The sequence below is a fragment of the Rhincodon typus genome, chromosome 30 (assembly GCF_021869965.1).
Source record: "Rhincodon typus isolate 14 chromosome 30, sRhiTyp1.1, whole genome shotgun sequence".
In the NCBI taxonomy this organism is placed as follows: Eukaryota; Metazoa; Chordata; class Chondrichthyes; order Orectolobiformes; family Rhincodontidae; genus Rhincodon; species Rhincodon typus.
In genome coordinates, this window is record NC_063361.1 from 248,113 (window position 1) to 273,020 (window position 24,908).

General features: G+C 44.7%; 1 protein-coding gene across 3 annotated transcripts in view; it reads right to left on the reverse strand.

The window, feature by feature from the left end:
* Positions 1 to 24,908, reverse strand: part of LOC109937392 (corticotropin-releasing factor receptor 1-like) — a 303,154-nt gene that overhangs the window by 228,137 nt on the left and 50,109 nt on the right. For 2 of the 3 annotated variants that reach the window (XM_048614775.1, XM_048614777.1), the window contains exon 1: positions 3,144 to 3,228. Coding sequence is in view for 1 of the 3 variants with exons in the window: in XM_048614772.1 (XP_048470729.1) it covers positions 3,144 to 3,213 (70 nt within the window). In the remaining 2 variants the exon portion in view is untranslated. Of the gene's footprint in view, positions 1 to 3,143; positions 3,229 to 19,979; positions 20,090 to 24,908 lie in introns of those variants that run through there. The other variant, XM_048614772.1, reaches the window with a different exon arrangement.

The following is a 24,908-nucleotide window of genomic DNA, read 5'->3' on the forward strand; positions in this document are numbered from 1 at the left end:
GTGGACGTGTGGACGTGTGGACGTGTGGACGTGTGGACGTGTGGACGTGTGGACGTGTGGACGTGGGGACGTGGGGACGGGATAGGTCAGTCCAGGGAGGACGGACAGGTCAAGGGGGCGGGATGAGGTTAGTAGGTAGGAAATGGGGGTGCTGCTTGAGGTGGGAGGAAGAACAGGTTAGGGAGGCGGGGACGAGCTGGACTGGTTTTGGGATGCAGTAGGGGGAGGGGAGATTTTGAAGCTTGTGAAATCCACATTGATACCATTGGGCTGCAGGGTTCCCAAGCGGAATATGAGTTGCTGTTCCTGCAACCTTAGGGTGGCATCGTTGTGGCACTGCAGGAGGCCCAGGATGGACATGTCGTCTGAGGAATGGGAGGGGGAGTTGAAATAGTTCGCGACTGGGAGGTGCAGTTGTTTATTGCGAACCGAGCGTAGGTGTTCTGCAAAGCGGTCCCCAAGCCTCCGCTTGGTTTCCCCGATGTAGGGGAGGCCACAACAGGTACGGCGGATGCAGTATACCACATTGGCAGCTGTGCAGGTGAACATCTGCTTAATGTGGAAAGGCCCTCCGCTTCTTCCTGTCCCGCAGGCCCGACCAGTCCCCCTCCACTGACACCCTCATCCGCTTAGCCGAACTTGTCGTCAACAACTTCTCTTTCAATTCCTCCCATTTCCTACAGACAAAAGGGTGGCCATGGGTAACTGCATAGGCCCAAGCTACGCCTGCCTCTTTGTAGGTTACGTGGAACAATCCCTCTTCCGTACCTACACTGGCCCTAAACCCCACCTCTTCCTCCGTTACATTGATGACTGTATCGGTGCCGCCTCGTGCTCCCACGAGGAGCTCGAACAGTTCATCCACTTCACCAACACCTTCCACCCCAACCTTAAGTTTACCTGGACCATCTCTAATACCTCTCTCTCCTTCCTGGACCTCTCTGTCTCCATCTCGGGCAACCACCTAGAAACCGATATTCATTTCAAGCCCACCAACTCCCACAGCTACCTAGAATACTCCTCCTCCCACCCACCTTCCTGCAAAAATGCCATCCCCTATTCCCAATTCCTTCGCCTCCGCCGCATCTGCTCCCAGGATGAGGCATTCCGCTCCCAGGATGAGGCATTCCACTCCCGTACATCTCAGTTGTCCTCGTTTTTCAAGGACCGTAACTTCCCCCCCCTCAGTGGTCGAGAACGCCCTCAACCGTGTCTCCCACATTTCCCACAACTCATCCCTCACACCCCGTCCACGCAATAAGAACCAAAAAAGAATCCCCCTCGTCCTCACGTACCACCCCACCAACCTCCGGATCCAACGCATCATCCTCCGACACTTCCACCATCTGCAATCCGACCCCACCACCAAAGACATCTTTCCCTCCCCACCCTTATCTGCTTTCCGGAGGGCCACTCTCTCCGTGACTCCCTTGTCCGCTCCACACTCCCATCCAGCCCCACCACAACCAGCCCTTTTCCCTGCAACCGCAGGAAGTGCTACACCTGCCCCAAAACCTCCTCCCTCACCCCCATCCCAGGCCCCAAGAAGACTTTCCACATCAAGCAGATGTTCACCTGCACATCTGCCAATGTGGTATACTGCATCCGCTGTACCTGTTGTGGCCTCCTCTACATCGGGGAAACCAAGCGGAGGCTTGGGGACCACTTTGCAGAACACCTACCCTTGGTTCGCAATAAACAACTGCACCTCCCAGTCGCGAACCATTTCAACTCCCACTCCCATTCCTCAGACGACATGTCCATCCTGGGCCTCCTGCAGTGCCACAACGATGCCACCCTAAGGTTGCAGGAACAGCAACTCATATTCCGCTTGGGAACCCTGCAGCCCAATAGTATCAATGTGGATTTCACAAGCTTCAAAATCTCCCCTCCCCCTACTGCATCCCAAAACCAGTCCAGCTCGTCCCCGCCTCCCTAACCTGTTGTTCCTCCCACCTATCCCCTCCTCCATCCTATGATGCTGCTTGGCCTGCTGTGTTCATCCAGCTCTGCACCTTGTTGTCTGGGTGAATACAGGAGACAGGTGAAGAGATCAGTGGAGCAGGGGGTTTGCAATGGAGTGGGCAATGTTGATGATGGTGGTTCTAGATTCCTGCCCAAAGAAGTGAGAATGGAGATGGAGATGGAGATGGAGACAGTGGGAAAACAGTTCAACATCAGGATTTGCTCCTAAATTGAAAATTATTGCCTACTATTTCCTACCTTGCTCATTTAATAACCCGAGATGTGTTTCATCCAGCCCTGGAGATTTAGTTTCTTTTAAACCTGCCTGACAACTCAGAACCCCCTCTCTGTCTATGCTAATTTCTTTAATTTTATCACAGATTAAATGAGTTTTTGTCAGTTCTGTGGAGGGCAGTCAACCCAATCCTAGTTCCCTGTGCTCTACCTGTAACTCTGCTAATTTATTTTCCTCAAGTGTGCATCCAATTTTCTTTTGAAATTATTCATATCTCTGATTCTAGCATCTTCATGGGCAGTGAGTTCTAGGTCATTACCTGTCATCATGGAAAAATATTCTTCCTGAAATCTCCCTTCTTATCTCTTTCCCAAAACATAAAACAAAGAGAACAAAATCATGGAACCAAAACAGAAAATGTGAAATCAAACTCGTAATCTGCTAGTAACTACTCAAAATGAAGATAAGGCATTGACTATGTCATAATTTTCGACTTCATTTTTGTTTGGCAAGAAATCACATCAACGGCTTTAATATTGCAACAAATCCCTGCTGTCGACTTCAATACAGAAAACTCTCAAATTACTTCATTATTTGTAAGCTGTTTGGGGATATCCTAAAATATCCCTAAAGCAGCAATACATGAACAAAAATATTGTAAAAAGAAATAGGGTATAACAAAGCGGATCTTTAATTTATTCATTCATGGGAATTGGGCGTCACTGGCTGGGTTAGCATTTATTGTCTACCCATAATTGCCCTGGAGAAGGTGGTGGTGAGCTGCGTTAAGGAAGCATAAAGTTGTCAAGGTGATAGTGGTCATCTCATACAGTCAGAAAAGTAGAGTCAGCAATTTCTGCAGGTTTAGTAAGAACTTTGTGACTGAACCATCTTTCTGGTATTTAGAGAATGAAGCTGTTCATGACAAGGTCTGTTTGCTCACCTGTGAAGTTGCTTGCAGCTGAGAGAGCCTCACAGTACTGATCAAGTATGGTAGCTGAATGCAGCATCATGCAATGAAGGATCACCTGTTCAGAGAGAAGAACACTGAACTAAAAACTGAAGAAACAACAACTGGAATCAAATGCTGTGACATAGAGTTAACTAAACCTTTCCACTAATAACAGCTACTGGACATGTGTGTAAGTAATGTTAGATTACATGGAACTGGGATATGTCTGTAGGTTTCCAGCGATGTCCTCATTTACCAGATTTTATATATTGTTATGTTTAATCAATTCCATTCGTTTTCTTTCACCCGAAAGCATATCTGATATTTCTACATGGTGGCAGCAGTGACTAGACCCAATAGAACCAGAGGCAAATGGTAAGTACTCCCGAATTGAAAACCAGCAGCATCGTTGCACAGCAGGCACAGGTCACCCATCTACTTGACTGCACCTGTAGTGTGACCACGGCCCCTTAACTAGTGTCTATCACACTCTCTGTCCGCTGTCTGCTCCCCAGTGTGTCCGACGACAACACCAAATGAACAACACAGCCTGTGAGGAGCTGCAGTCAGTCACACTTCCTGCATACATAGTCGTCAGGGACACTAGATTGCTCCCTGACCTCCCACTGGCACCACTGTCCTAACTGCCATCTCTGCCCCTTTACACTGAGAAAGATAAAAGAATCTTACCTTACCTTTATCTTGCTCACCTTACTCACTGAAGCCCAGTATTTACCTAAGCCCGTACTTATACCAACCAGTTGTACTGGCTACCTAAATTACAGTGCAATCTTTACAAATAGACCAAGTACCTTCTTAGACTGTGAACCTTGTTCTGTACTTCCCCCAACACCAGGAACACTCTTCCTGCATCTAGTCTATCCAGTCCCATCGGGATTTTATATGTTTCTATGAGATTCCTCTTCCTTATTCTAAGTTCCAGTGAGTACAACCCCAGTTGATCCAGTCTTTCCTCGTATATCAGTCCGGCCATCCTGGGGAATCAGTCTGGTGAACCTTCACTTGACTCCCTCAACAGCGAGAATTTCTTTCCTCATACTAGGAGATCAAAACTACACACAATACTCAAAGCGTGGCTTCACCAAGGTCCTGTATAACTGCAGCAAGACATCCCTAACCCATATTCAAATCCTCTCACTATGAAGGCCAGCATTCCATTAGCTTTCCTCACTGCCTGCTGCACCTGCATGCCAACCTTCAGTGACTATTCCACCACAACATCCAGGTTTCATTGCACCTCTTCCTAAACTGCCGCCATTCATTTAATAATCTGCCTTCCTGTTTTTGGGACCAAATGTGATAACCTGACATTTATCCACATTATATTGCATTTGTCCACTCAGCCAGCCTGTCCAAGTCACCCTGCAGCCTCTTATTATCCTCCTCACAGCACACACTGCCACCCAGCTTAGTGTTGTCTGCAAATTTGGAGATATTGCATTTAATTCCTTCATCCAAATTGTTAACGTATATTGAGTATGCCTGGGGTCCCAGCACTGAACCCTGAAGTACCTTACACATCACTGCCTGCCACTCTCAAAAGGACCCGTTTAATCCAACTCTCAGTCTGCCAACCAGTTCTCTATTCACATAAATACATTGCGTCCAATATATTGCTTTAATTTTGCTTACTAATTTCTCATGTGGGCCCTTGTCAAAAGCCTTTTGGAAGTCCAAATACATAATACCCATTGATTCATGCTTGTCAACTCTACTGGTCACATCCTCAAAGAATTCCAGAAGGTTTGTCAGGCATGATTTCCATTTAGTTAATCCATGTTGACTTGGAGCGAACCTATCACAACTTTCCAAGTGCTCAGTTATTACATCATTAATAATTGATTCCAAAATTTTTCCCAACAATGATGTCAGGTTAACCAGACTATAATTCCCCATTTTCTCTCTCCCTCCTTTTTGAAGAGGTGGTGTTATATTAGCTACCCTCCAGTCCAGAGTCTATAGAACGCTGCAAACTGATCATTAATGCATCCACTATTTCTGGGGCCACTTCCTTAAACACCTGATTCTAACTGTAAGGGACTTCCATTTATCTTCACCAGTTTTTTTCTTTTCACAAATCTATGGAAGCTTTTGCAGTCAGTTTTTATGTTTTCTGCAAGCTTAATGCAGTACTTTATTTTTCCCTTCCAAATTAAACCCTCTGTCCTCCTCTGTTGAATTTTAAAATTCTCCCAGAACTCAGCTTTGCTGCTTTTTCTGGCCAATTTATATGCCTCCTCTTTGGCATTAACACTAACCCCGATCTCCCTTGTTAGCTCTAATTGAACCATCTTTCCTGCTTTAGGAGATGAGCTCCTGCAAAGGGAATTTAGGGAATTAGGGAAGAAGTTGAAATTCTACATTTGTAACCTTGGGATAACTCCCAGTGAAGCCAGGAGTAGGAAAGTAATACTTATTGAATGTGTGGCTAAAGAATTGGTGGATGACAGAGGGCTTCAGATATCTGGATCACTGGAATCTGTTCCAGAGAAGGTGGGAGCTATACAAGGAAGACAAGTTGAACCTAAACTGGAGGGGCATCGATATCCTGGCAGGGAGATTTGCTAATGCCACTAGAGAAGGGGTAAGAAGCAGAAAGAGGAACAGGCAGGATTATTCCACCCCAACACCCAGGTTTCATTGCACGGCTTCCTAAACGAGCATGATGGGACTGGCAGTCTGAAGTGTATTTATTTTACTGCAAAAAGTATAACAGGTAGATGAGCTTAAAGCCTATGGAGCTATGATGTTGCAGCCATACAGAAACCTGGTTGAGAGAAGGGTAGGACTGGCAACTCCCTTTATTCCCTTTATTCATTCATGGGATGAGGGCTTGGCTGGTTAGGCAGCGTGTATTGACCATCCCTAATTGCCCAGAGGGCAGTTAAAAGTCAACAACATTGCTGTGGGTCTGATGTTACATCTCCCTAAAGAACATGAGTGAACCAGATGGGTTTTTCCAACAATCAACATCGGATTTTTGGTCATCATTAGACTCTTAATTCCAGATTTTTATTGAATTCAAATCCCACCATCTGCTGGGATTCGAACCCAGAACACTACCTCTGGATTAACTGTCCAGCAATAACACCACTAGGCCATCACCTGTCAACATTCCAGGATTTATATGCTTCAGGTGAGATAGAAATGGATCTAAAAGAGGTGGTGAAGTTGCATTATTAATCAAGGAGAATATCACAGCTGTACTATGGGAGGGCATTATGGAGACCAGGAAGGCCGTATGGGTATATGAGAGTCGATAAAATGTAGAGCCGGAGAAGCACTTCAGGTCAAACAGCATCAGAGGAGCAGGAAAATTGATGTTTCAGGTCTAGACCCTTCATCAGGACTGACTGAATATATGAAAGTTTGGACAAGCTTGGGCTGTTTTTGCTGGAGCCTCGGAGGCTGAGGGGTGGCCTGATAGAAGCTTATAAAAGTACAAGAGGCATGAATCATCAAAGTCTTCTTACCAAATGGAATGATCAAGTACTAGAAACAGATTTAAGGTGCGAGGGGCAAAATTTAAAGGAGATGTGCAAGGAAAATTTTGTTACACAGAAGATAATAGGTGCTTTGAACATTCTGCCATTGGATGTGGTAGAAGTAGATACATAAGCAAAAGGGTAGTTAGACAGACACGTGAACAGGCAGGGAATAGAGGAATAGAAACCATATGCAAACAAATGGGATTAGTTTTGAATTGAATCACGATCGGCACAGACATGGTGGGCTGCAGGGTCACCTGTGCTGTATCGTTTTATGTTTTAAGTTGAGAGTGTTTTACTTAGGAGAGGAGAGGAGAGGGCTAGGAGGAGAGGTGTAGATAGAGTAGATAGCCAGGGACTTTTTCCTAGGGTAGAGGTGGCTATTACGAGGGGGCATAATTTTAAAGTGAGTGGAGATAGATATAGGGGAGAATTCAGAGGTAGGTTCTTTAATCAGAGAATGGTCAGGGCGCGGAATGCATTGCCGGAGAGGGTAGTGGAGTCGGTCTCATTGGGATATTTAAGCGGCTATTAGAAAGGCATATGGATGATAGTATAAGGTAGGGGCGGAGGTTAGATAGACCTTAGGATTAGGGTAAAAGTTCAGCACAATATCGTGGGACGAAGGGCCTGTACTGTTCTATGTTCTAAATTTTCAAAATCATGAGTGGGCAATATAGATAGGGAGAAATTGGTCTTGCTTGTAAGAAAGATCAAGAATGAGAGGACATAGATTTAAAGTTATATGCAAACAAAACATGCAATATGAGAGAAAAAAAGTATCACTTAGCTAGGGTATGGAATGCCACTCTCTGGATGTGTGGTGACAGATTCAATTAAGGCATTCAAGAGAGTATTAAGCAATTATTTTGGATAAACATAATGTGCAAGGGTATGGAGAAAAGATAAGAGAATGACACTAAGTCAAAACTGTGCTCCGGTTTCCTCCCACAATCCAAAGATGTGCAGAGTAGGTGGATTGGCCATGCTAAATTGCCCATAGTGTCCAGGGATGTTCAGGTTAGGTGGGTTAGACATGGGGAAATGCAGGGGTAGGGGAATGAGTCTGGGTGGGTGCTCTTCGGAGGGGCAGTGTGGACTAGTTGGGCTGACTGGCCTGTTTCCACACTGTAGGGATTCTATGATCAAAATGCTTGTTTGGAGAGCTGGTGTAGATGTGATGGGCTGAATGGCCTCTTTTCACATAAAAAGCAAGGCTATGATTCTGTGATCTGAAATTTCCCTGTCCAATTTCTCTCCCACTGCCCATATTGTCGTTGAGTTTATCTTGTCTCTAAGACTCTCCTCTGACACCCATGACCTCATTCCGAAAGTGCCATGTGAAGTGAAGAGTTTATTATACGAATAGATTAACATTCAGTTGTTTAGTTTGTCATGAAATTTTGTTCATCAGCTTGTTGTCAAGACCACTGTGTAAGGTGAATTTAAACCCCCAGTGATCTAAACCACAAGCTGAGAAACAGAATCTCATGCCAAACTAAAAATGGAACATTGAAGTCCATTAAGTTTTATATATTAAACAAGAGGAACTGCTTCATTTGTTAACCTTGCCCTAGGAAGCAATCAACTACAGAGGATGATTTTCCTGACAATAGCTAGGAGGAGCCTGCTTGACCTTCCTGAAAGCAGGCGGATGGACTGCTCAGAGTTCAACTAAATGTAGAACAATTCAAAGAGTCAACTCAACTCAACAGTAGCCTACAGGTGGAGGAGGGGACGATGGAAAGCACTATCATAAAAATAGATCATTGCAATAAGGAGACATCACAAAATGTCAAGAAGAGCACAAGAAGATGATAGTGGAGTTTAGGACTCTTTCCTTCACCATATTCACTGAGCTACTGTTGGGATGGCAGAGATTGGAGAAGATAAATATGTAAATATGCCTCTGAGGTGTGTTGTGATGTAACCGTGACCTCAGCTAATAATCAGTATTATTAATAGTTAATAATCAAAGCTAACCAATAGATTTCTGGAGACTAATGACATCAAAAGGATATTGAGATAATGTGGGAAAGTAGCACTGAGATAGATGATCAGGATGATCTAATTGAATGGGGGAGGAAACTTGATGGGCTGAAGCGCCTCATTTTCGTCCTATGTCCCTCAAGCTGCTGGTAATCATTATCAAACTCTGTTTTTAATGCCCATACCAAGGCCCTCTTCTTGTGCAGTGGCAATTTCTCTACCCCTGGAATGAGAGCAAGATACAAATAGAATCCATAGAAGCCCTATAGTGTGGAAACAGGCCATTCGGCCCAACGAGTCCACACCGACCCTCCAAAGAGTACCCATCCCCCATCACCCTGCATTTTACATGGCTAATGCATTTAACCTACACATCCCTGAACACTATAGGTAATTTAACATGGCCAATCCACTTAACCTGCACATCTGGGTGGCACGGTGGCTCAGTGGTTAGCACTACTGCCTCACAGCCCCAGAGCCCAAAGATTTGCAGTTTAGGTGGATTGGCCATGCTAAATTGCCCATGGCGTCTATGGTGGGAAATGCAGGGATAGGGTAGCAGGGTGGGTTTGGGTAGGATGCTCTTCGGAGGATTGGTGTAAACTCAATGGGCCAAATGGCCTGTTTCCACACTGTGGGGATTCTATGATTCTATTCTATCTTTGGACTGTGGGAGGAAACCAGAGAACCTGGCAGAAACCCACAGAGACATGGGGAGAATGTGCAAACTCCATACAGCCAGTCACCTGAGGTTGGAATTGAAGCTGGGTCCCTGGTGCTGTGACGCAGCAGTGCTAACCACTGAGACACTGTGCTGCCCCGGAGGAAGTCAGCCACACCCCACAGGCAGAGGAAGTGGTCGACTATTGGGAGGAAATATAATGAATACTGCCAGAGTTGGAGGGTTTGAGAAATAGGGAGAGGCTGAATAGGTTGGGGCTAGTTTCTCTGGAGCATCAGAGGCTGAGGGGTGACCTTATAGAGGTTTATAAAATCACGAGGGTCATGGATAGGGTGAATAGCTAAGGTCTTTTTCCCAGGGTAGGGGAGTCCAAAACTAGAGGGCATGGTTTAAGGTTATCATCCAGAGGGTGCTGCGTGTATGAAATAAGCTGCCAGAGGAAATGATGGAGGCTAGTACAATTACAACACTTAAAAGGCATCGGGATGGCTCGATGAATATAGAACTAAGAACAAAGAAAATTACAGCACAGGAACAGGCCCTTCTGCCCTCCAAGCCTGCGCTGATCCAGATCCTCTATCTAAACCTGTCACCTATTTTCCAAGGATCTGTACCCCTCTGCTCCCTGCCCATTCATGTATCTGTCTAGATACATCTTAAATGACGCTATCGTGCTCGCCTCTACCACCTCCGCTGGCAACGCATTCCAGGCACCCACCACCCTCTGCGTAAAGAATTTTCCACGCATATCTCCCTTAAACTTTTCCCCTCTCACCTTGATGAAGGGTTTAGAGTGATATGGGCCAAATGCTGGCAAATGGGACTGGACATATTTAGGAAATCTGATGGGCATGGATGAGTTGGACCGAAGGATCTGTTTCCATGCTGTATAACTCTATAACTCTATGAGAGGAGTAGCCTGGATGAGAGGAGAGCAGTTCAGCTCAGACTAGCCTGTTGAGAGGAGATGAGAGAAGAGCTTGTAGGAGCAGTACAGCCCAGAGTGAGGAAGGAGGCAAGGTCACACAGTAGTTGCTGTTGCTCTTTGTTCTCTAGAAACAAGGTCAGCACTACTGCCTGGACCAGCCTTGTACTGAATTGTTTTGCTGCTGCCTGGGTCCAGCCCGATGCTGGACTGTCTGCGGTTGCTGCCTGGACCCAGCCCTATGCTGGACTGTCTGCGGTTGCTGCCTGGACCCAGCCCTATGCTGGACTGTCTGCGATTGCTGCCTGGACCCAGCCCTATGCTGGACTGTCTGCGATTGCTGCCTGGGCCCAGCCCTATGCTGGACTGTCTGCGGTTGCTGCCTGGGCCCAGCTGCCTTGTTTTGTTTTCGTAATGAAGAGGATGTAACAACTGTTTAATTAGCAATACTGACACCATGGTTGCTTGACGCAGGGCCTAGCTATTCCTATGTCATGGTGGCCACTACTGCTCAGGCCCCGACTATGGCCCCATTATTATTCAAGCATCTGACTAAGGGCCTGGGAGTTAAAATTTATCCTCCCCCGGACATAACAATAGAGTGCTATCAGCCCATAAACCATTGCAGCTGAGCACAGCAGCTGGGTCCAGGCAGCAACCGCAAACTGTCCAGCATCAGGCTGGGCCCAGGCAGCAACCGCAGACAGTCCAGCATATGGCTGGGCCCAGGCAGCAACCGCAGACAGTCCAGCATAGGGCTGGGCCCAGGCAGCAAATGCAGACAGTCCAGCATAGGGCTGGGCCCAGGCAGCAACCGCAGACAGTCCAGCATAGAGCTGGGTCCAGGTAGCAGCAAAACAATTCAGTACAAGGCTGGTCCAGGCAGTAGTGCTGACAGCCATTCCTGACAGCCTTCTGCTCACAGCAGCGAGCCGTGTAAATGAAGTCCATGGATGGAAGGCCGGCTTCCATAATGGTCTGGGCTGTGCACACCACCTTCTGTAGTATCTTATGGTCCTGGGCAGAGCAGTTGCCATACCAGGCCTTTATGCACCTGGGCAGTATGCTTTCAATGGTGCGTCAGTAGAAGTTGGTGAGGGACCTTATGGACATGTCAAATTTCCTGAGCTGCCTGAGGAAGAACAAGATGCCTTGTTGTGCCTTCTTGACTGTCACATCTACGTGAGAAGTCCAGGACAGGTTGTTGGTTATCGTCACGCTGAGGAACTTGATGCCCTTCACCCTCTCAACCTCAGTTCCGTTGATTTAGATGGGGGAACATTCTCCTCCCTTCTTCCTGAAGTCAATGATCAGTTCTAGGTGATTCCGGGTGTGATTCCACTGGTGAGAACCTTGATTTTGTGACCAACACCCCAATCCCACTCAAAGTTTGCCCGGCCCTGCCCTTTGTCACCTGATTATGGGGAGTTCAGGGCGCGATAAGAAATGACAGAGACAGTCTTCCCCGACCTTGTCACCCCCAGCCTTCCCCTAGCCAACAATGTTTGTCAAGCAGCTGGCGGGAAGGTGCGAAACTCCCAAGAACACCAGACATGGCATGGTAAAGAAGACCACCACCATGAAAGAAGAGATGCTGCTCCCTGCAGGAGCAGAAGTTCCCTTTCATCAGGGTGAGGTACTGCTCTTGCCCCAGGGGAGAACCCGCAGCACCTCCTGCCCCTCCTGTGTTGTGGCCTAGCGGGTCTAGAGCCTCGGGGGGTTACAGCAGGTCCTCCCGCTGCCAAAATCCCAGGGACGTTTGGGATCGAGCTGGACCCCTGCAAAGGCTGTGGTGTGGTTACTGTTACCAAATCATCGGATGGTAGAGAGGAGGAAGGTGTTTTCCTTACACCTCCCCCCAGACTGTATTTTATCGATTGCCTTGGTCCTGGAGGAGGACATTTTCCCCGAGGGGCTGGGTGACCTAGTGTTGGGAGAGGAGCTGGGCCCCGAGTCCCTGCCACCCGATAACATAGAACTAGAGCATCCCCTGATGGAGTCCACTAAGGAAGTCCCTGCTGGTGACATGCATGTGGTGTAACTTGGGCGAATTCAGCCAGCTGGCAACTCCAAGCCAACCCTCACCCAGGGTGGGGGAGCAGGTGGCTGAGGATGACTGCCTGGAGGACGACACAGGATCGATAATGGGCGCTGAGGCTGACACAGAGTCTGTCTCCAGCAAGATTTTTGGATTCCCTGGTGCCTTCCACTGAGTTTCCCCTTATCCTCATTGAGGAACCCCAGGATTTTCTTTCGAAAAGTCTCAGTTGTTGCAATAGAGTTCAGCTGGCTCTGGACCGCTGGAATAATTTTGAACTTGTCCACCTGGGCACCTCTCAGTGCACCTGGGTTGGCCTGACGGCAGTTCAGGACATTTCTCGATGGGGAAGGCAAGGGACCTGTGTGGCTTTCCTTCAACCTTGCACTGAGCATTTTAAAATTTTGGTGATGGGTTTCACACTGCTGCCAACATGAAGACTACCATAGCCAGCCTCAACATCAATGGCTGCAGGGAATCACAACACAGATTCTACAACTTCTCGGTCCTTTGGAATGGGAAATATGTGGTGTGCTCCCTGCAAGAAACCCGTACCATCCCGGGAGATGAGGCCACCTGGTTTCTGGAGTGGCAAGGGGGGTGAGGGCGTGGTCTACCTCGCTCGCAATTCTGACATGGTGGCTATTGGCTATCTTGTTGGGCCCACATTTTCAACTAGAGATTTTGGGGGTCCAGGAGCCTGTGCCAGGGTGCTTGCTTCACCTGATGGTCCGCCCAAGGGGACACAATTCTTCACTTTGTGAACATATGCGTTCCTCTGGTCAGGCCAAGGCAAATGCACTTCTTTGAAGAAGTATCCACTCGCTTCACCTCCTTGACGAAGGCCAATGCATTATCCTTGGAGATTTTAACTTCACCCTTGAGGAGCAGGACGATGGCGGCGCCCGGTCTTGTTTGACATCGGGGTAGAGTTGAGGGACTTGGTCAAGTCCTTCGACCTGGTGGTCATCTGGCAAAATCTCCATCCTGACTCCATCGCCCTCACCTTTGTGAGGCCTGGGGTCGGAGTGTCAAGGATCAACTGCCTCTACGTTTCGCAGGCATACACCTCCTGTGTGCTGGTGGCCTCCATGTGGCGGGTACCATGCAGGGACCATCACCTGGTTTAGTTTTATTCATTCATGGGATGAGGGGTGTCACTGGCTATATAGCATTTATTGCCTATTCCTAATTTTCCAGAGGGCATTAAGAATCAACCACATTGCTATGGGTCTGGAGTCACATGGAGGCCGGACCAGGTAAAGATGGCAGTTTCCTTCCCTAAACGACATTAGTGAAGCAGATGGTGACTCTTAATTCCGGATATTTATTGAATTCAATCCCACCATCTGCCATGGTGGGATTCAAACCCAGGTCCCCAGAATGTTATCTGGGTCTCTGGATTAACAGTTCAGCGATAATACCACTCAGCCATTTCCTCCCACTGGTGTAGACGGAGCTCCTTCCATTTGGTGTCCAGCTCGAATCCGTGTACCAGCGCTTTAACAACCTGTTGCTGGAGGACGAGTGGTTCCAGGATTCATTTTGTTGGTTCTGGACTAGTTGGAGAAGGAAGCGGGGGACTTCCCCTCCTTGAGGCAATGTTAGGATGTGGGCAAGCAGGGTGGTAGTGGGCATCCAACTTACGGCTGATGCCAGCCGTCCCCTGAAAACAGCAGTGTTCAGACCCAATGTCGTGCACCAGTTGGAGGATGCTCAGGTGTGCGGTGGAATCCCATCTGCATTATCCCTGCTTGGATGGAATTTCACATTGGCCCCAAGATCCTGAACCTCCCTCAAGAGCCTATGCCCCCACAACCTGAGCCACCTCCTGAATATGTGTTGTGTGTCTTTTTAGGGAGTTCTTGTACAGACTGCAGTGGTAGGGCCTTCTGGGACACAGTGGTACTGTCCCTATCCCTGGTCCAAGAGACCCAGGTTCAAGTCCCACCTGCTCCGGAGGTGTGTAGTGACGTCTCTGAATAGGTTGATTAGCAAGATAAGTTAAATAAAATATTTGTAAAGAAGTAAAAATGGAGCAGCCCCTCCAACTCTATTTCAATGTAATTCTCTTCCTACTTTCTCCTAATTTTGTTGTTGTTGCACTGTCCCAGAAGGTAGTGCTTATACTTTGTGAATTTAATGAGAGACACTCATGATTTAGCAGTGGTTTAGTTATAAAAAATAAAATAAAAGAGGAGCAAGTGTGACTTATCCGTGGAAGGAGTTGTAAGACTGAACAGAGGTCATGTTGTGGCACAGTGGTAGTATCCCTACCCTGGACCTCGAGGCTTGAGTTCAAGTCCCACCTATTCCAGAGGTATGTGATAGCATCTCTGAAGGGGTTGATTAGTAAAATAGGATAGAAAGATTAGGCCCTGTCAGGGCCCAATTGTGGCACAGGGGTAGTATCCCTATCCCTGGACCCAGAGGCCTGGGTCCAAGTCCCACCTGCTCAGACATGTAATAACATCTCTGAACAGCTTGATTAGATAAATAGGCCAAATTTAAAAAAAAATTAATGTCCCTTCCAGAGGCCCTCTTGATACACAGCAGAGGCATCATTAGTACTGGACCAGGAAACCTGGATTCAAGTCACACCTGATCTAGAGATGTGTAATTACATCTCTGAACAGGTTGATTAGAAAGTAGTTTAATGCCCATACCAGCCAACATTGCTGGCTTCCAGTCGAGACTTTAATTACACCCAGCTAGCTCAGTCGGTAAAGCATGAGACTCTTAATTTCAGAATCGTGGGTTCACAAGTCCCACATTGGTTGCCTTTATTTCAGAACTTCACCTTCGGAGGTGAAACCCGGATCTTCATTCCTCCAACAGAGTCACTAGTCAAACAATATTTTACTCCTGGTGATTTGAGACCTCTTGTTGCAGAGTGATAACATCCCTACCCCTGGATCCCAGATTCAAATCCCACCAACTCCACAGGTGTGGAATAACATCTCTGAAAAGATTTATTAGAAAAGTAGGTTAAATAAAAAGGATGTTTCATTCTCTTGAAATGAGAGCTGTCTTAAACAGGAGTCAAAATCAGATAAGTCCCATTTATCCTCACAGTAAATCTACCTGTAGATAGTCATATATTCAAATAAAGAACCCACATGATTGTTGCACCAATCGTGTGTGAGTGAGTGAGTGTGAGTGAGAGAGAGAGAGAGAAAGAGATACATTTTTGTCTGAAAGAAGAATGTAACATGATGGCAGCTGGAGTTTTCTGAAGATTTTTGATTTTTAAGTAAATCATCCGCAATAGGTTGGCAGTGTATTTTTGAAGATTTGACTGAACAGAATATAAGACTCAATCTTTCACATGTAGGAAGAAGAAAATACTGGTGTGAAAGTGAAATATCTAACATTTGGATTCAAGAATTTTGCTAGTCTGCAGGTCTTCTACACACAATGCCTTTGCTGTGAAGTACCTCATTCTAACCAGAAAGGATCAGGTCCCAGTAAGATTAGTCAAATCTGGGGAATTTAGAATTTGGAATTTGACTGCAGTGTTTAAACTGGGATACACTTAAACAGCAGATTCTGGAATGAGACCTTATCTTCAGTGAAATATTTGTTAAAGTCTCGGACAAAGGTTATTTTGTAAAATCAAAGCTATGGGATTGGTGGTAATATACTGGCATGGATTGAATTTTGGTTAGTAGGCAGAAAACAGATTAGGAATAAATGGGTTGATTTGAAGTAGAAGATGATGAAAAGTGGGATCCTGAAGGGATCAGTGCTCAGACTACAGTGATTTGGTGGCACAATGGCTAGTACTGCTGCCTCACAGCACCAACTTCCCAGGTTCCAGCCTTGGGCAACTGTCCAAGTGGAGTTTACATGTTCTCCCTGTGTCTGCATGGGTTTCTTATTGGTGTTCTGATTTCTTCTCATAATCCAATTGGATTATTTTCACTCGAGCATTGGAGGCTGAGGAGTGATCTGATAAGAGTACTTAAAATTATGAGAGGCATGGATAGGGTTGGTAATTAGGCTCTCTTTCCCAGAGTGTGAATGTCAAATATTTGACATCAGTTTAAGGTGAGAGGGGAGAAGTTTAAAGGAGACTTGTGAGGAAATTTTTATTTTGATATAAATAAACATGTTGATTTTTATGCAGAGGGTAGTATGTGCCTGGAACACACTGCTGGGGAGGTGATAGAAGGAGATACATTCGCAAAATTTTAGAGGCATTTAGATAGGCACATGAACAGACAGGGAATAGAGGAATATGGACCATGTGCAGGCAGATGGGATTAGTTTAGAATGGCATCATGATCAGCATAGATATGTTAGGCTGAAGGGCCTATTCCTGTGCTGTGTTTCTCTATGTTCTATGTTCTAATAGGATTGTGAAATGTAACCAGCAATGTATTTCCTGAAATGCCCCTTAAAGCTGTATATCATCATGTCACAACATTTTGACACATCAGGGTAAAGAGTGAATTTATGTGAAGCTGTAAAATGTATATTAGCAAAATGGTGTTGTTGCTGTTATTACAATAGTCAAATTATTAAAGAGAAATTGCCCATACTGATTACATGCTCTTGGTTTCTTGGGAGTGCTATTATGATTTAGACCTGTCCACGTCTATACCCTGTATGTTTTCAATACTCTGTCTATATCTATAATCCATTTCAAACCTACTCAATTCTTCTATTTCTCACTGATTAGCATTATTTTCTTACCTGATGAGGATGCTGAAGAAGGATTCTCTTACCTTCATCTATAAACTCCTCAAAGGCCTAGATCCTCATCATATCACACAGGGTGGAATTAGCAATTAGCATCATAACCCATGCACTTGATAAAAATTCACTTCAACATCAAGACAAGAATGAACAGTCTAACTGAGAGATGAGCAATTATCAAGGAGAGTAGCGGAAAAACATTGGATAGTTGAAGAATGTTGGGCTTCTTAGCCATCATTAACATTTTGACAATGATCATGAACAACCTGTGACCAAGGAAAAATACTTTTGGATTACTTTTGCATAATTCTGGACAGCTGTCCATAAATGTATTTGCTCTTCCTCAGGACCCTGTGAATTGCTGTATCATAATATAGTTTAGCTGCAGCTCTTAACTGCTCCAAACAATCTTGGAGAACTGTTATAAAGCTGCTTGCCTGTAGTAACAGCCCGTCTTCCTTTTTATTTTGTGAAAACAACTTTTTTTTAACAAAAATCCTGCCATTTAATCAATGAATCCCCATTCTCAAGACTTGTGACTCTCATCCATGACTCAAAATATCTCCCTGTGGGTCAGTGTCTTGGTTCATTTCACACCATAGTCACTCCTGTAGTGCCAACGTCAGGTGATACCTGGAGTTTGGTTTAATAGAGTGTAGGCAGATGGGCTTAGTTGTCAAGGAGGCAAGCCTAGCAAGGGGCAACTGTTTAGTGGCCCACTCACCATTAATAGACAGGAGTTGGATTTAATGGAGTGCCCTAAAAGGTCAAGAGGCAGGTCTGGTGAGGGACGACCATTTAGTGGCCCACTGAACATTAATAGACTGAAAACGGAATTTGCATCCCTGAAGAACAGGAAGTCCTATTTCAAAGAACTACCAGCCAATCAGAGGTCAGCAGCTCTTCGGTAGTGACAGCACCATTGCAAGTAATGAGCATTGGCATTGTTACACTATGGCCTTCACTAGGGCTTATTGCTATTCTTCAAAAAGAAGGCATCTGGCCAAAGATTCAAATCAAATTGAATACTGTAATTTGAACCCAAAAGAAACACCATCCCCATCATGTTTTCAGCTAATTGTATTCACTCTCTGTGAAGAAATGGATCAAAGACAATAAATGCGAAGCTTGGGGCAGCGCGTGGCTCAGTGGTTAGTACTGCTGCCTCACAGCGCCAGGGGTCTGGTTTGATTCCAGCCTCGGGTCACGGTTGATGTGGAATTTGGACGTTCTCCCCATGTCTATGTGGGTTCCCTTCAGGTGCTCTGGTTTCCTCCCACAGTCCAAAGATATGCAGGGTAGGTGGATTGGTCATGCTAAATTTTCAATAGTGTTCAGGAATGCGTAGATTAGGTGGGTTATATGGGTATGAGTGGGATGCTCTGAGGATTGGTGTAGACTTGTTGGACCGAAGATCCTGTTTCCACACTGTAGGGATTCAATGATCTTATGCCTTGATAATACTATGGCAACAGTATTGAAGACTTACGTTTCAGAGCCAACCATGGCTCGAGGCAGTCTACAACACTGGCACCTAACTTAGAAAGTAGAAAACTTTGTGGGCATACTCTGTCCTCCAAAATGGGACAAATCTAACTTTGGCTATGTATTGCCCCATCAATCTACTTTCGACTGTCTGCAAATTGATGGAACAGTGAAGAGACAATTACTCAGCAAAAACTTACTCACTGATGCACTCACCAGTTTGGGCCCTGGCCTCGTTGTAGATATGGACAAAAGGTGAGATGAGAACAACTATCTTTGACATCAATGTGGTATTTGACCAATTTGTGAAATCAAGAAACACCAGCAAAACTGAACATGAATCAAGGGAAATTTCTCCACTGGTTGGAGTCATACTTAGCACAAAGGAAGAAGATTCTGGCTGTTTGAGGCCAAAGATTTCAGCCACCATGCATTGCTGAACAGTTCTTCAGAATAGTGTCCTCAACTCAACCATCTTTAGCTACTTTGTCAAAGAACAAAGGTCAACATAAAGTCAAAAGTGGGGATGTTCACTGCCGATTGCAGTTCCTGTACGAACATCTCTGAAGACTTAGTGGCCTGAGTTAGCTTTCAGCAAAATTTGGCCAACAATCAGTCTTGTAATAAGTAACAATAATAGCACACAAGTGCCCAGGCAATGACCATACCAGTAGGAGAAAATCTAACCATATCCCTTTAATAGTGTGATCAAAGCAAAATCCATCACCATCAACAGGCTGGGGACTACCAGGCATTAGAAACTGAATTGGACCAGTCAAGTAAATACTGTAGCTAGCAGAGTAGATCAGAGAATACCACAGTGAATACTTCAGTTCCTAACTTCCCAAAGCTTGTTCTCTATAAGGATAAAAGTGAAACACTCAAGAAGCTTCACACCTTCTAGGACAAACCAGCCGTTTGATCTTCTCCCCATAACATTCACTTCAAGTATGTGTGACATATATTAGATACACTATCGCAACTCACCAGAACAAAATCAGAAATTTCTGGAAAAACTCAACAGGTCTGGCAGTGTCAGTCACTGGATCCAAAATGTTAACTTTTTCTTTGTCTCCACAGATGCTGCCAAACCTGCTGAGTTTTTCCAGAAATTTCTGATTTTGTTTCTGATTTCAAGCATCCGCAGTTCTTTGGTGAGTTGCTGTAAATAAAAAGATGCCTTCATGATCACTAGAAAATAGAAAAAATAAGCCAGCTGATGCAAGACAACCATTACAAACTGAAATTTAACTCCCAAAACCATATCACCATCCTAATTTGGAAATAGATTGCCACTCCTTCACTGTCATTGGGTCAAAATCCTGAGAGTCCCTCCCTACCCCATAAACACTGCAGCAGTTCAAGAAAGCAGATCACATGACCTTCTCCAGGGCAGCTAGAGATGGGTAATAAATATTGGCCCTATCCATGATGCCTACATCACATCACATCAATAAGTAATGAATGAATGAATGCAGTCATCTGTAAAACTACTTACTTTTTCAATAATGCAATCTTGGCCCCAGTGAGTTGTTGACTGTCTTTTGAAGACAGAATGCCAGCACGTTTTATATCAGCCTGTAGCACAAACCAGAGTCTCTCTCCTCCCTGAGAAAAGAAATATTTAATATCCAATCCAATTCAACGCTTGCATGGATTTAATGATTAGTTTAATGCATTCATTTATTTGAACACAGTTTAAACCTACGTTAGTTCCCAGTGTTGCATGTCAACTGGACTGAAGAAGAATTATTATTTATTTGAAATCTTTAGACTACAGCGACCGGTGACGAGATATAAACCATTGGCCTAAATGCTACAAACTAAAACTCAAATATCATTGTAACCTGTAACCACCTCCCCCCACCCACCACCACCCCTCCACATACACACACACACACACACTTTCTTCACTCTTGGGACGTGAGTGTCATTTGTTGCTCCTCATGTTGGCAACCTTTATTGCTCTCTCTAAATTGAAGGTGGTGGTGAGCTACCTCCTTGGGCTGCTGCAATCCATGAGGTGTAGATAGACCCACCATGCCATTAAGGAGGAATTTCCAGGATTTTGACCCAGTAACAATGAAATAATTGTGATTATATTTCCAAGTTAGGATGGTGAGTGGCTTGGCGGGGAACTTGTTCCCAATTCCCTCCTGCCCTTATCTTTTAAGATGGAAGTGGGTTTGGAAGGTGCTGTTTAAGGATCTTTGTTGAATTTGTATAGTGCATCTTGTAGATAGTACACACTGCTGCTACTGGGCATCGGTGGTGGAGGAAGTGGATGCTTGTGGATGTGAAGGTGTCAAGGAAGGTGTCAAGCTTCTTGAATGTTGTTGGAGCTGCACTTATCCAGGCCAATGGAGAGCATTTCATCAAACTCCTGACTTGTGCCTTATAGATGGTGAACAGGTTTTGGAGAGTCAGGAGATGTGTTACTCACCACAGTATTCCTAGCTTCTAATCTGCTCTTGTATCCATTGTATTTACATGGTTGAGTTTCTGGTCAATGGTAACCACCAGGTATTTGGTAGCAAGGAAATCAGTGATGGTAACACCATTGAATGTCAAGGGACAGTGATTAGATTATCAATTATTGGAGATGATCATTGCCTGGCACTTGTATGGTGCAAATATTACTTGCCACTTGTGAGCCCAAGCCTGGATTTTGTCCAGGGCTTGTTGCATTTGAATATGGAATTATTCAGTAGCTGAGGAGTTGTGAACAGTGCTGAACATTATGCACTCATCAGTGAACATCCTTACATCTGACCTTATGATAGAGGGAAGCTGAAGTTGGTCCTAGGACACTATGCTGAGAACTCCTACAGAGATGTCCTGGAGCTGAAATGACTGACCTCCAACAACCACAACCATTCTCCAACATGCCAAATAGCAGAGTTTTCTCCCTGAATCCCAATGATTCCAGTTTTGCCAGGGCTCCTTGATGCCACATTCTTGACATCAAGGGCTGTCATTTCACCTCTGGAATTCAGCTCTTTTATCCATGTTTGAACCAAGGCTGTAATGAGGTCTGGAGCTGAGTGGTCCTGGTGGAACCCAAACTGGGCATCACTGAGCAGGTTATTGATGTAGCTGCTTGATAGCATTGTTGATGACACCTTCCATTACTTTACTGATGATTGAGAACAGACTGATGTAGCAGTGATTGGTCAGGTTTGATTTGTCTGTTTTTTCTGTGCAGGACATACCTGAACAACATTGTCAAGTAAATGCCAATGCTGTAACTGTAACTGTACTGGAACAGCTTGACTAGGTGAGTGGCAAGTTCAGGAGCACAATTCTTCAAAACTATTGCTGGAATGTTGTCAGGGTCCATCACGTTTGCAGTATCCAGTGTCTCCAACTGTTTCTTGATTCAAATTTGCTAAAGACTGACATTTGTGATGCTGGAGACCATTGGAGGAGGACAAGATGGATCATTAACTCAGCATTTCTGCTGAAGATTACTGCAAATGCTTCAGCTTTATCTGACAGCATTGAGTATAGGAGTTGAGACGTCTTGTTGCAGCTGTACAAGACGTTAGTCAGGCCACGTTTGGAGTATTGCATGCAGTTTTGGTTGCCCTACTATAGAAAGGATATTATTAAACTAGAAAGAATGCAGAAAAGATTTACTAGGATGCTACCTGGACTGGAAGGTTTCAGTTATAAGGAGAGGCTGGATAAGCTAAGACTTCTTTCCCTGGAGTGTAGGATACTGAGGGGTGACCTTATGGAGGTCTATTAGGCCATGAGAGGAATAGATAAGATAGATAGCCAACAGATATTCCCCAGATATGGGAGTCAAAAATGAGAGGGTGTAGGTTTAAGGTGAGAGGAGAGAGATTGTGCCAGAGGAGGAATTTTTTCACACAGAGGGTGGTGAATATCTGGAACTGGCTGCCAGAGGTAATGGTGGAGGTGAATACAATTTTGTCATTCAAGAAACATTTGAACAGGTACAGGGATGAACAAGTACAGGTATGTTTGGATATAGATCAAATGTAGCAAAAAGGATTATGAAACGGTTGTTGACTTGCTCCCTGAGCTGTCTTGTTTTCGTTCAGACGTTTCATCACCATGCTAGGTGACATCATCAGTGAGGCCTTTGATAAAGCGACGTTGTTCTATTCCACTTGGAATTTATACTGTCTGGTCTGTTACAGTGAGTTGTGTCATTTCCGGTTTTGTTCTGTGTAGGTTTGTATATGGGGTCCAATTCTTAATGTTTGTTGATTGCATTATGGGTTGGGAACCATGCCTCTAGGAATTCCCATGTGTGTCTATGTTTGGTTTGGGCTACTATGGTAGCCATAGTAACCATAGTAGCCCAAGCCAAATATAGACATGCCTATGGGAATAGGAATTCCCAGAGGCATGGTTCTCAACCCATAATGCAATCAACAGACATATAGAATTGGACTCCGTATACAAACCTACAAAGAACAAAACCGGAAATGACACAACTCACCGTAACAGACCAGACAGTATAAATTCCAAGTGGAATAGAACAATGTCGCTTCATCAGAGGCCTCACTGATGATGTCACCTAGCACGGTGATGAAACGTCTGAACGAGAACAAATAGCTCAGCAAGCAAGTCAACAACCTCACCCACAACCCGAGCTACAAATCTTTGCAAAAACCTTAAAGGATTGTGAAAACTAGGCAGCATGAATAAGTTGGGTTGAAGGGCCTGTTTCCACGCTGTAAACCTCTATGACTCTATCTTTTGCACTGATGTGTTAATCTCTTCCATCATAGAGGATGGGGATATTTGTGGAGCCTCCTCCTTCAGTGAGTTGCTTAATTTCCCACTACTATTCATAACTGGATGTGGCAGGAATGCAGAGCTTAGTTCTGATTTGTTGGTTGTTGGATTGCTTAGCTCTATCACTTGCTGCTTATGCTGTTTGGTTTGCAAGTTGTCCTGTTTGGTAGTTCCACCAGGTCGACACCTCATTTTCAGGTGCTGCCCCTGGCATGCCCTCCTGCACTTGTCATTGAAGCAGGGTTGATAACATAGCTTTATAGTAATGGTTGGGGAATATACCGAACTACGAGATTGCAGATTGTGCTGGACCACAATTCTGATGCTGTTGTTGGCCCATTGCATGTCGTGGATGGCTAGCCACCTGAGAGCCAATCTCAGACAGTTAGGAAACAAACTGTGTCTGTCATTGAGAACTGTCACTAGTTCACAGACCAATCAAGTTTTTGTTGCCAACAGGAGCTCCATCCATACACTCCTTTGGCTCCAGATTGTCTCCAATCTGAACTTTAGTTACTGCTTGTTCAAACATTTGTTTCTAATTCTGTCATGGGTACACCTTAGTTGCTTTTAAAACTGCAGCAGTGCTTTCAAGCAATAATTTTTAAAACAGCTCTTTCTCATTTCAGTTGCTAGTTTTTAAAAACACAAAAGTAAAACAACACAGTCCTTCCAACAATTTAGCAATGATTAATTTTTTAAAATTCTCAGATCTCTTCATGTCCATGTCTCTGTAATCCCCTACAGCTCCTCAACCCATTTCCATTCTTTTCCCCATTGGGTGGCCGTGCCTTAAAAATCCCCTCAGAATTTCCCTATGGAGTTGAGAATTATCAGACCAGTCATGATCTTATTGAATGGTTCAGCAGACTTGATGGGGTGAAAGATCTGTTTTTGCTCCTACATATTATGATCTTACGGTCTTAAAGTCTACATCTTTAGCAAGGATTTGGTCATATGCCTTGGAAACTCCTTGTGATTTGTCTCAAATGTTTTATGAAGTGTTTGGAGATGTTAATTATGTTTAAAATGTGGTTGTTTGAAATATAAATTGGTTTGATCATCCCTGGTCCTCTCTAATCCATTAACCTGAAATAATCTATAAACAGGGATACTATATAATTACTTTAAAGACATCTCTCAGGTCATCTTTAACAAGTAAGTAAAATATGGTCTTTGGGCTTATCTAAGTAACTAAAGTTCTTTAACATTCTTGTTGGTCCCCTATGGATCTTCTCCAAGATCCTTGGGAACCGAAACTTGGCCCAATAATTCAGTTGTGGCCTGATCACTGATCTGAACATTATCAAAATGGTGGCCTTTGATTTATAGTGAGTATTTTTGTTAATACAACTGAATATCATGTTAGCTTTAGCAAAGCTTTTTTTACATTAGTCATGAAGTTACATTGATTTCTACACAATAAGACCAAGGTCTTCTTTCTCAACCTTTATCAGAATTGCTCCCTGTATGTAGTACAAAAATGTTACATTGGCCTGAACAACCAATGACTTCACATTGATCAAATTAAATGTCATTTATTAACGTGTGGCCCGTTTCCCTAGCACTTCAAGATCTTTTTGGATTTTAAAGCAAAGTTGCTGGAAAAGCTCAGCAGGTCTGGCAGCATCTGTGGAGGAGAAAACAGAGTTAA